This window comes from Eutrigla gurnardus (genome assembly GCF_963514095.1).
Source record: "Eutrigla gurnardus genome assembly, chromosome: 21".
In the NCBI taxonomy this organism is placed as follows: domain Eukaryota; kingdom Metazoa; phylum Chordata; class Actinopteri; order Perciformes; family Triglidae; genus Eutrigla; species Eutrigla gurnardus.
Window position 1 is genome coordinate 6847143 of NC_139932.1, and position 12598 is coordinate 6859740.

At 40.6% G+C, this 12598-nt stretch overlaps 2 protein-coding genes across 3 annotated transcripts in view; both read right to left on the minus strand.

Annotated features, from left to right (window-relative positions):
* The window catches only part of tmcc3 (transmembrane and coiled-coil domain family 3), a 38508-nt gene extending 29134 nt beyond the window's left edge, over positions 1-9374 (minus strand). Inside the window, exons 1-2 of one of the 2 annotated variants that reach the window (XM_084038785.1) lie at positions 9283-9374; positions 8531-8631 (exon numbers count right to left, since the gene is read on the minus strand). In XM_084038785.1, the coding sequence (XP_083894911.1) occupies positions 8531-8614 (84 nt within the window). In that variant the 5' untranslated portion in view covers positions 8615-8631; positions 9283-9374. Of the gene's footprint in view, positions 1-6192; positions 6343-8530; positions 8632-9282 lie in introns of those variants that run through there. The other variant, XM_084038786.1, reaches the window with a different exon arrangement.
* Positions 9375-10489: 1115 nt separating this feature from the next.
* ndufa12 (NADH:ubiquinone oxidoreductase subunit A12) lies at positions 10490-12035 on the minus strand. Its single transcript, XM_084038452.1, has 4 exons — positions 11904-12035; positions 11381-11466; positions 11158-11245; positions 10490-10748 (listed from the first exon to the last, which is right to left on the minus strand). The coding sequence occupies exons 1-4, from the start codon at positions 11990-11992 to the stop codon at positions 10568-10570; spliced, it is 444 nt and encodes a 147-aa protein (XP_083894578.1). The 5' UTR covers positions 11993-12035; the 3' UTR covers positions 10490-10567.
* Between the last annotated feature and the right edge of the window lie 563 nt (positions 12036-12598).

Consider the following 12598-nt stretch of genomic DNA (forward strand, 5'->3'; position numbering starts at 1 on the left):
ACATTGATCCCCACCTATAAAAAAAATATATTGTTTCAGTTATAAAAATGAATTTATGCTTTATTATTTTTAACTGAATATCTCTGGATTTTGGACCAAAAAAATAAATACATTTGAAGACATTTTCCATATTTTATAGACCGACCACCGCGGGGTATTCGCAGTGGTCGACCAAAAGTACATTTACTCAAGTACTGTAGTCTTTTCTAGACTATTTTGATTTTTATTTATTTATTCCTGCACTACAATTCAGAGAGAAATATTTCAGATTCAGATTATTAATACATAATTTATTAAACATGGTGTATTATAGATCCCAGCCGTATGTAAAGTAATGTAAATTGTATTCCTGGTTAGAGGCATCAATTTTGATGCTAATGATCCAACAACATGACCTGATCTGATAACGTGTGCCTGCTTTCATAAAGGACAGTGAGCCAACACGGCACCATGAGGCTGTTTGAAATAAATATCCACGGGTCACACTTTGAAAGCATATGTGGGGGGGGGGGGGGGGGTGAGGGGGCACCAGCCACCCTTTCATGTGTCATCCCCGACGCCCCCACATCACTGCCCAGCCGGCTTCATACCGCCAGCGCCTGACATTTCACTTCTCTTTGTCTTCCTCTTTGGAGAATTCATTTATATTTCTAACGTAAATGACAGCTGCTGTGATATGTAGGCGTGGAGAGAGAGAGAGAGAGAGCGAGAGAGAGAGAGAGAGAGAGAGGGAGAGAGAGAGAGAGAGAGAGAGAGAGAGAGACAGAAAGAGAGAGTTAAAGGAGAAGAAATGCTTTAATGTTTGACATTTAAGTAAGAGGTCAGAGGGAGATAAAAGATGACAGTTTAACACCATTTCAACACTTATTTTGTCATCATGTCACACAAGATATTAAATCACTCAGATGATACTGTGGGATGGGTGATGTCTAGAACTCTCTTCTAGTGCTGAAACAATACGTGGATTATTGGATTATTCAGCCAACATATTTATCCATTTTGATTCAAAGGAAATGTTCAAAATCAATTAAACATTTTGAGAAGTACATTTATTCAATATTTTTCCAAGAGTTAGATGAGAGGACCAATACCACTCTCAAAGCCGTTAGCTTAGCTTAGCATGATGACTGGAAACAGAAGGGCAGCTTGTCATTTTCACACTTTGATCAAAAAAACGTATGAACTGTTTCCAGTCTTTGTGCTAAGCTAAAGTATTCCGTATCAATCTTTTCATCAAACTCTAAGAAAGAGAATAATCTCCCAAAATCCGTAACTATTTCTTTAAGTCATTTAAATGCCAAACGCTTGCTGCTTTTGTCTTTGTTGGTATAATTCACAAACAACAGCCTCCAAAACTCTCCTAAAGTTGAAACCATTTGAATGAAAACATTCTAACCTTTGTGAAGGGAAGGATTGACCGTGCTGGTGTATCAGAGCTAATCAACTGGCAACCGGAGGGAACATGAAGTCCACGAAATTAAGAACACAGAGAGAGAGAGAAGATTTCTTTTTTGGCGATGACGACAGAGAAGAGACTAAACCTCTGTTACAGACAGTACAGAGTCTGTTTCTCCTCTGGATCAGGTAACTAGAGGCGACTGATACGGACACACAAGGTTACATGCCGATGAGCACATGAACACACCGCTTTGTTTGACTTCAGTTTAACCAAACAGGTCAATTACAAATAAATCCTATTATATCTCATGTAATGCTATTCACATTCGAGGAAAGAAATTAAATGATAATTTCACACACAGTCATATGGTTTGACCTGTGTTTTACCATCATTCATGGTCCAGTCCTCACAGCAACAGTTGAAAACAGTGTATAAGTATGCATGTCTTGTACTTCTAGACCAACACTGTTGTTGGAAAGTAACTAAGTACATGTAAGTCACACATTTTGATTGCAGAACTTCTACTTACAATGGAGTATTATTTAATGTGTTGTATTGCTAGTTTTAGTTAAGTATAATATCGCAATACTTCTTTCAACTTTGGAGGATAATTCTAAGATATTGTGAACGAGGAAGTTCATTTTGAAGTAAAAGGACATTTTTGCAGTTTCAAAGGATTGCCTCAGATTTAAGACTTATTTTTAGAGTTAATGTTTGATTTTAGCTAAGGTTAGCCCTTAAACTATATTGGTGTTATTATGTTTCTAAATTATATTAATTGAAAACCTGCGTAATCATATATAAAAAAAAAATTCAGTCATTTGAGCTCAGCAAGTATATGATATGTCACTTTCAGCTACACCTTCGTCTGGTTATAAGTCATATTTATTGTGAAGCATATGGAATACTTTTGTGTTCAGATGGACAAAGGAGTCTTTGTGTATTCAAGCAATGGCTTCCAAAACAGCAGTGTTATATGACATGCTGCCATTTTTTTAAAAGATAGTCAGGGATGTATCTTTCAGGAAAACAGATGCTTGGATGTAGTAAATAACCATGAGAGGCAGAAACTCTGGTTTAAGTTAACCGTAAAGGGGATATCTGTGAGGTGTCCTCACAAGAATAGAGGTACACAGTATGTCATCCATCGTTGCCATGACGAGAAATTGAGCAGTACATCTGTAACAAACATGATGAGGAATGGCAGTTATGTGATGATTACATTGCATGTGTGTGTGAGCAGAATTCTGCAGCTTGAATAAATTCACTCCTCAGTGAAGGTCATCATCATTAGGGAAATGACAAACGTGCATGTAGGCCGGGTGTAATCAGGGTGACGGGGCGGGGGGGGTCTGTTGATGGGGTCGTCTGCTGTACGTCTGCTGTCTCTCTGTCTGTTTGTGACGGAGTTTTTAACACAAATACTTGTTACCTGTTATTTTGCGTAAGTTTATTTCATTTTATGTGTATGCTTCTCTTTAAACTGCAAATGTAGTTTTAACTCAAATGTTTTAATCACTTGAGTTACATTGCAGATTCAGTTTGTAAATATTAACCATTACAACGTATTATTAGTATATATTTAGATACAACTTTATTTATATGACTTAGCTCAAATTAGCCCCACATTTAGTAAAAGGTGGGTGAAAATGATGCAGTGATGTAAATGATATAAATGAATGCATCAATGATAATCCAGTCAATAGAATTATTCAGTCATTTTATTTTGGTACTTTGGTACTTTGGTACTGGTATTTTTGTACTTTTACTTAAATAACATATTGAATGGTGGGTACTTTAACTTATCGTTAGTATTTCGATACTGTGAGAATGTGCTTGTTTTCTTGGCTTTACTGTTAATCGAAACAAAAACAGCTGGTTGGACAAAACCAGATGTATGGAGACGTCACATTAGACGAAATAGACAGTTTTATCTGGAAACCTACAGTAATGCTAGCAGCACTGTGAGCTAAATGCTAATGTCACTGTTCATACTCACAATGAGAAAACTAGCGACCAACATTTTAGTTTCGATCACAATGCTCCTTTAAAAAGCTTTTGTTCTTTCAACAATTTTAGAATAATCCATCAAATGACAAACTGAAAACACTGTGCAGAAAACGATCAGCTGAATCTGCAACTCGGTCGACTTTACGGAGCTTCATATTGAGATTCAGCTCATTGTTTAGCTGTACGCACCACAACTTTGCTGTTCTGATTCACTGCTCTCTTCCCATCATTTCCAGGCACACAAAGCAACCGTTTCAGTGAAAAAGGTCTAAAAACCATGGACGTATCAAATCTCAGGGCGATCGATACAACGGTTGTGGGTGTATTTGAGTCTGAAACCAAAGCATTGCCATCACTGGAGCCACTCAACAGCAATAATCAAACCATAAATGAATAATTTCCTCGCTTGCAGCCATACCTTCTCAGAAATGTGAGACAGATAGTTTACGGGTGCACTTGCATGGCAGACACCCTGAATCCAGTCTGTGAGACGTCTGGAAGCAGAAATGGAAAGTTAAATAACGGGACTGCACTTCACCGCTGATGGCAAACAATGATTCAGGGCCAACCATGAAATATGTCATTTATTTTCTGAACAGATACAATTATTATCTTGTTGTGCCGTGAGATGTTGTTAGTGCTAGTTTGAATATTCCCATTAGGATTGTGATTGAACGCATCTTTAAAATAATTTAGATGATTAAAAAAAAAAGACAGTTACGGTGAACATTGGTGCAATTAATATGATCGCTTCATTTCACTTTAATAGCTTCATAACCAACAGCATGGTGAAATGCATAATAACACAGAATAAATAATAATCACAACTGATTTACGTGGGCAGGGATAGATGCACACATCACAGCGCAGAGATGCAGGAGTTGTTTGTGTTGCAAAAGTTGTAAATTCTACAATTCTACTGATTTGAGATCTTACTTCATGTTACGGACACCAAAGGGGAAGGAGATTGACGGGAAATGCAGGCGGACTGAAAGCACTGGGGAAGTATCACTTGCACCACTAACATCACTTTCTAATGTAACAAAAAATAGATCCTTATTCAAATTTTGGTTTTTAGGAGTGGGCAATCTGGATAAAACCCTCACAGTATCTGTAATTTCATAATGCAATACAAATATATATATCGCTATAATACTACATTTTCAGGAAAATCTAATGAGAAACTGTTGGATCAAAAAGCCAGATGGCTCTGTTTTTAGCTGGAATGATGTTTACCATGTTCTGCATCCATTAGCAATAAATACAAAATCATTAGACACATTTTGAGGGAATAATGCCATTAAAAGGAAAAAGTCAGAGGATCATCAAAGTCAGTAGGATTCATCCTCTGAGGAACGTGATTCTCTGTGCTATGAGTCATTCACTGCCTTCCTTACTGGTTTAACGGTCTAATTCACTGAGAAATGTGAAATATGCCACACATTAACATCATGTCTCTTTGTCATCATACCTCGAGTTTGCTCATATCCGTAACACACCCCTTGTAGTTGTGAGAACCTGCAGAATGTCCTCCCATTGCATCATTTCATTCCTGAGAGCTCGTAAGGATGAAGATACCGACTCAGTGGCATATATTAGCATGAGAAATGTGCTGTCGATGCTTGACACTGCCATGTCCTCTGAGATAAGACCTCTGTTAAGGTATAAACATACACAGCTCAATGAGAGAGAACAGAGGGGAATGAAAGCTTCGAGTGCTGTGACACTGTGATGGTTACCATGGTAAACGGATGGAAGTGACCCCACTTTACAGTTTGAGGGCATTTCAAAGGCTCTGAAGGTAAAATATACAAGAGGATTTGACAACATATCAGGAAGAAAGAAAGAAAAACAGACGTCCTGCTGCTTCTTCCTTCTACTATTTCCTTGTTTGTGGACGAGCAAAGGCTGGTGGCTTGACAGGAAATGCCCCATTATACTGGTTGGGTTACATAACATTATTTTTATGACATTTTGTTGTGCATATCGTGGCAGACTGAGGTACATAATGCATGCACACAAGGAAACACACAGCGTCAGCACAATAAGGGCAGCCCAGAGCACAGCACACATCGAGGGATTGGCTCAGGGATGCCTCTCTTTTTTAGCCACGTGCAACGAGCAGGCATTCTGATGCAGCGTTTTCAGATGACAGACAGATAAAGACAGGAGGAACACAAGCATGACCTCCTGCCCGAGCACTCAGAGCCAGAACGGAGCAACTCCAGGGACGAGCGAGTAAGAAACAGAACAAGGAAACGAGCTCTGCATGATCTATGGCGTTCTATACACATTCCTTAGATGTTACTCGAGCAGCGACGGCCAATCGCATGCTTCGCACAGACACAAACGTGGTGGAACTTGCCTGACTCAACCTTTAACTGTTAAAAAGCAGCTTCCATGATCACCTCTGGTCGTAAAACACAAGATAACTAATTTATTAACACAGCTGTAATGAGCCAAACTCTTTACAATCCTGCCTCTAAAACATAATAAGCAAGCTGCAGCGAGAATGCCAAGACTGAAAAGCTATCAAATGTAAAATCTTGGTATGTGACAGAGAACATTTCAGTGGGAAACAAGTTTTTCTCCCTCACATAAAGAGCTCGTGACTCACATAAAAGTCAGGTACATGAGGGCAATAATGCACTACTGACTGCATACGACTCGGCACCTGACTTCTTTATAACCAGCAAGAGAACTAAATATCTTATCTATCACAAACGGACAAAACACTCACAACATTGCGACAGATTTGAAGTTGTAACAAGTGCGAACGCTACCTCTGACACATAGATGAGCGGAATAGCACTGTAGTTCTTCCTCATGCCTCCTCTTCCTCACAGCCCGGGGTCAAAGTGCACGCCACGGCAGCTTCAGAAGACCCCTGCACATCAGAGAGCTCTGTCTGCCTCTTTGAAGTTTTAGGACGCTCTGAAGGGGGCGGAGTGTGTGTGTGTGTGTGCAACCCTCTCATTGAGAAACCTTTGGCTTCCTATGTTCGCAGCTATCAGGCTCCAACCGGCTCCTCAGATCGCACCCTGCACTACGCCGACTCGTCCTGGGGTGCGTTCCCAAGCTGTCCTGTTCTGTACTGCTCTCGCACACTTGGCTTAAAGACCACCTTAAAAGGCATGAAGCAGCCCGAGACATTTTTTTTTTTATCCCTATCAGCCACACTCCACTGGATTGGGCACACTTTGCCACGGTAACAACAACCTCAGCTGCCAATCGGGAAGGAGCAGACAGAGGATGGAGAGCTGGGGACAGACACCGAGAGAGAGGGGGGGGGGGGAGGACGGGGGGGATTTAAGGGAATGAATGAGTGCAGGAATATCCTGACACACTCGCTCCCGGAGGGGTGAACACACTCTACAGGACGGAGACGGCACTGTTAATCTGCAGCGCCAGATAACAGTGTGTGTGTGTGTGTGTGTGAGAGAGAGAGAGACCGAAGCTGGACTCCGCACCCACTCCCACTCATGCTCAAAGGCAAACTTTACAAGTGGGAGGAGGTTCAGTGTTGCTTCTCCTCCAGCCAACCTAAAGCATAATGTTCTTTATCAACATTTCCACTGATGAGCCCAAAACTAACGATGCATTTATCCTGTTTTATGAGAAGCTACAGCCTGATACACTGCAAAGGGTATATTATAAGTATACTATTTCTATGTAATTCATACATGACATGACTTTAGTGTACATTTTCAAACAAGTCGTGTAGTGTGCACTACCCGTATATTAAGATTTAAAATCTGACTTGCTATATGAACAGGCTGGATTATCTAATGTTGGCTTTATGCAAAGCTATTTGACTTAATACCAAGTACTACACGACTTTCAAACTCGTCAGATCGCTGCACTGTTCACATTACACAACCTGCTGTCTTGTAATCAGGAAGTCTTTGCCACATGACTGGCCAACGTTCACCCACTATGTTTTTTCCTGAATACATGCAGGAAAAAGTGAAATTCTATTTAGTTCAATTCTCTCGAGGCGACAGAAGCCTTTCTCACAGCACACATTTGGACTCGTCATAATAGGAGAAGCACAGTGAATAAACATGCATGATACCAGGAACCTGGAATCAAAGCAGCTGAATGGAATTTGGTCATCCTTAATTTCATTATGTACACCTGTGTGACCAGGGAAAATGTCTGCTGTGAAAAAGGTTTACAAACCAGTCTCAGAATAATAATTTGCATCACGTTTTGAGTTTCTCCCCGTGGGCAGAAACACACATGATGGAAAGAAAGAAATGGGACGTTGGTATTTTGTTTTTGTACAACAAAACTGCTCAGGGGGAGGCTTTAAAAAAAATAGACTCGATGCACTGACCCCTGAAGCACAGCACAACATTTGGAGAATTAGAGATTTAAAAAAAAAAAAGGAAGCATGGATAATGAAGGATCTCACACTCAAATTCACGCATGGAGAGAAAGTCAGCCATGAATGATGCAAGAAGAGAGGACCAGGAGCAAAATACACTGATGGTAAAGAGAGGAGAAGTGGGATCGAAGAGGAGGAGGAGGAGGAGGAGGAGGAGGAGGAGGAGATGGCCTATGAAAACAGATAAAAGATATGTAAGTTAGCAAGAGGGAGAGTGCCAGACATGCAGCGTGACCCTCTTTAGCCTATGATGCCCAGCTGGCATCGTAGCAGCTTCAGTATAACGCTGCATCAGCAGTCGCAGGCTGAGAGAGATTATCTGCTCTAGTTTTTCAGAGGATGAATCAGACAAAAGCTATCAGCTGTTGCGAGAATCTACAAGAGCACCAAACACGCCGTCCATTGAACAGAAATTGAAGTCTCAGGCTTATTGCCACCCGTCCAAGCACTTCCTTCTCATCTCCCTTAATTAGTTTTAATGGGCGAGATGCTGCCTCCGTTCTCCGAGCAGAGTCTCCTCTGGTTTCTAAATAAAGACGAGATGGGACTGAAATGCTGACTCAAGGATGCCAACAGCGCTTTTCATTCTCTCTCACTGATCTGATGCTGATATGGTGACAGGGCTGTGTCACAAGACTAAGTCAAAGGACACAACGCCCCCTCCTGGATGCTAAACACTATTACAGCCGGGGGGGGGGGGGGGGGGGGGGGGGGGGGTCGATGAAGCTTACATTGAGGTGACTTTCTTCTTGTTCTTCTACTTCCTCCAAACCCTCCCCTCGAAGATACAGTGACGAAACAGTGAATCTCCTCATTTAACAGCTTCAGACCTCTGAAACAAGAAAGACACTTATTGCCTCACCTGGAAACACGAATGTAGAAAAGTAACGATACTGTAAAAGTAAAGTGGAAGTAAAAGTCCTGAACTAAAGAAACGTAAAAAAGCACAAAAGTAGCAGCATCAAAATATAATCACAATATCAAGAGTAAAATTAAATAGAATTGTTCAACTTGTTCAAATACCTTCTAAAATCTTAGTCCATAAATATGCAGATTAATGCCAGTTTATTGGGTAGAACTGCTAATCTAATGCAGTTATTATACAATAAAGTCTCCCTTTATGGAGGTAATAATCTCATGGTTTACTTTAAATTGTTCTAGAACGATGTTGATTCAACTTTTGGTTATTTTGAGAGGTGTTTCTATTATTTACTCAACCCTCACTAATATAACCGACTTGAACAAAGCATTAGAAACATCCCTCAGTATGATGCAACAGAATTCAACAGCACCAAGAATACATCCTCCAAAATCACCAAAACAAAAACTGAAAGATTTAACATTCATAATTCATCTCAGGACTCTTGTAATATACTGCATTCATTTTAGCTCAGTGTACCTAGTTTAACATAACAGGACGAATAAATAAAGGTCAAATATTCTCCTATAATATGCAAAAAAGTGTAAAAATAAGCAAACAAACCTCTTCTTCTGCACATGAGAGCGCTGGTCCTGGCTGGAGTTCGACAGCGACTCTGCTGCCACCGACTCATCATGGGTGTGTTGTGTGTCCAGTCACTTTCACACAGTGTGACCCGTCAGCTCTGGAGAATCTCCACACACCTCAGTGTGAAATGCTGCATGTTGCAACTTTCTCTGGGCTCAGCATAATCCTGCAGTGATTAACACGCAACAGAGACGCTGTGCTGTGAGCTCGCTGCTGCAGACTCTGCTGTGATATTCAGTGCTGACAAGAACAAGGTTCCAAGACGAGTGTGCTGTTGCAACTTCACCAGCGGCCAAGATAACGATGATTTGATAATCGATTAATCCTTTCAGTCATTTGCAAACAAAGAGGTCAAACGTTCTCTGATCTCAGATAGTAAATGTAATATCAACGGTTGATGTTGGACCTTAGGATGGGATAAATTATGTTAACCATTTTCAGTATTAATAAAACAATGACTTGCTTATTCAAGAAAACTTGTGGATTAACCAGTGTTGAAAATGATCATAGCCATAAAGCCAATTAGGTGCTCAAACTGTGAAAAGACTTGGTAATGCCCATATGTCTACAGCTTCGTCAGGGTGTTTTATGAATGTAATAATAATTAATAATGATTAAAAAAGGTTTTTAAACAACTTGACGGCCCTGATTGAATAAAAGTCAGATTTCTCCAGTAAATAAGTAAACACAATCTGAGGATGAAAAAAAAAAAACAGAATAATAAAAGTTTATCAGCCAATAAATTTTCTTTCTTCTAAAAGTACCCGAAAGCCACACTTGAGTAAAAGTAGATATCTTCCCAGAAAATGACTGGTAAAAGGGAAAGTCACCCAATAGAAAATTACTTGGGTAAAAGTCTTAACACATCTTATATTAACTGTACTTAAGTATTTCAATAATATGTAGATTTGTAACAAGGATCCCATAGTATCCCATCCAGGTTTTCCCTCCCATTCCTTCAGTTCTCTCTCTCTCTCTCGTCATATTTCTAATTTCGTCAGATTTTATTTCGTAGTGAGTAACTAAGACGTATGAATTGGCTACAAACAGAGTATGAAACTGTACAGAAACCTAAATGTCAGATATTAGAGCTTAAACCACCCAAATCAATTATTCTCAACCTGCAGGGAACGCTGTCATTGTGAAAAAGTATTAATGTAAGAACTGCCACTCCCATCACAAATGTGTGTATAGAGATTTTATTCAGGACATGTTGGATTCAGTGGCAGGATACCATAATTTACAAATATGCCGTCAGAGTTCACTGAGCTCCGGCTTTGGGTGGAACCCACTCGTGGATCTTCTTTCTGGTGGTGGGGAAGGGCACGTACTGCGCTGAGCTGCCGCTCACGTTGAACTGGTGGACCTCAGCCAGGAACTTCTTGGGCTCTGGTGGGTGTGTGGTGGGGGGGTTGTCTGTCATACAGTGCAGCCAGCGGTGCCTGAAAAGGAAACATCAGGAAGTTAGCTGGCTTGAACCAACAGCTAATTCTTCATTTTTAGTCATTTTGTGAAGATTTATGTCTTTGTAGAAAGTTACATTCCTGTGGGAGGCGAATACATGGAAATCATTCACTGGGAAGACGTGTCCTCTGAAGTATGGATGCTGAATTGTGACTGAATCGGGACACTAGTGTCTGCCTCAGGCCAGTGAGGTCTGTGAGCCTCGGTACACCTGATGTGAGCCTCTTCTAGTGGGTCATAACTCGTGATTGAGAGCCATTTTTTAAGACATTGCTCCATATTATACCTCTAATCGTGGACATGCCAAATGTTGCCCAGAAAAGCATCAGGAAATCCAGCCCAAACAGTCTATAGTGAACTGATTCTGTAACAAACTGCAGGTCGTACCATTCAGCTGGAACCATGCTGCCGTCCACCTCCCACATGGTGTTCTTTCCGTTCATCTCTGTGGTGTAGATCACCCAGCGGTGACGACCTGAACACATTTTTGAGACATTTTTAGAGTTTATAAATTAAATCTCACTCATCATGTCTGCAATAGATTCGTGAATCCGAACATCTGGTGCAAATGTCCTTCTAGTGACTTGAAATCAGTGAATATTTGACTCACCGAAGAAGTAATGTTTGTTGTCCTCGAAGTATTTGTTTCCATATTTATCCACACCAACCAGGGCTCCTGTCTTCACATCATTCGCTCTGCCAATGAAAGGAGACTCACGTTGACTGCCCATTGACATTGACACTTCTCTACTATTTTCTTTTGCGAAAACAAACAAACAGTTATATAAGCTGACACACTCCTCAAATAAACACTGCTTGGTGATGGTGACTAAAACTTACAAGCCGAATTAATCAGCGACCCCTTAAGTTTTCCTCTTCAGTTCGTTTAAAGAGAGAAATGCTGCTGCCAAAAACTTAAATTGAGAGATTTTTTAATGTAGTTTGGTGCAACATTTCATTATCATACATTCATTTCACAACATTTAACACTCCAGTGGAGGTCCTGACTCCGTTAGCAGGCTCCTTCAAACTTAGCTGTCACAATGCTAACCCGGGTCGCACATCTTTATGAAGGTGAACAGTCATCAATAATGGTTCATCATAGACAATACAAAACGTTTAATTAAACTGACCTGAATAACTGGACTAAAAAACCTCGAACTCCACCATGACCTCCTAATTGCCCGAAAGCCCTTCGGACGATGTTTGCATACTCCGCCATCTTGACGGAAGAATTAGCGAGACGGACTGTTACGCGTTAAAACTGGTCCGACTAGCGGCAACGAGCCTGTGTATCTTTAGTTCCACATGTAGATGCGTGTGCTAACTTTAACAGTAATATAAATAATAAAACATAAACGAAGCCTAAAAAACTAATAATGGATGTTCGTTTCCATATCTACACCTTTACATGCATGTAATGTTCGCTATATTATACTGTATATATCCCAGCCAATTTTCTTCTATGCACAGAATAGTCACTTAAAGGTGCTATTGAGAACATTGATAACATCCAGCCACTAGATGTCGCACTCGCTCTCCCCTTCCATTGCATTAACGTCACAACACAGCTGCTGGAGCGCATGCCCCGTCAATGGGTTGCCAGTTCCTTGCACAACCTGCGTTTCGTTGTCATGTCAAGTGATGCATCTTTCGTGGTATGAATTAATTTTGCAACATGTAGATATACATTTCGGTAATTTGGACCAAAAATGCCGCCCTTACTGTCAATTTTTTCAAGACTCTTGACCCCTGACTACACAGATATACCACGTGATACAAACATCGTTATTCTATTGGCTCACAAGCCTTGCTAGAAGCAGCAGCC

Excerpts from the sequence above, each read along its gene's own strand:
- ndufa12 (XM_084038452.1), bottom strand. The coding sequence starts at position 11,992 with ATGGCGGAGTATGCAAACATCGTCCGAAGGGCTTTCGGGCAATTAGGA. Across the intron at positions 11,467-11,903 it reads TTTTTAGTCCAGTTATTCAG|AGCGAATGATGTGAAGACAG; the intron begins GTCAGTTTAATT and ends TTTCATTGGCAG. Across the intron at positions 11,246-11,380 it reads CAACAAACATTACTTCTTCG|GTCGTCACCGCTGGGTGATC; the intron begins GTGAGTCAAATA and ends AAATGTGTTCAG.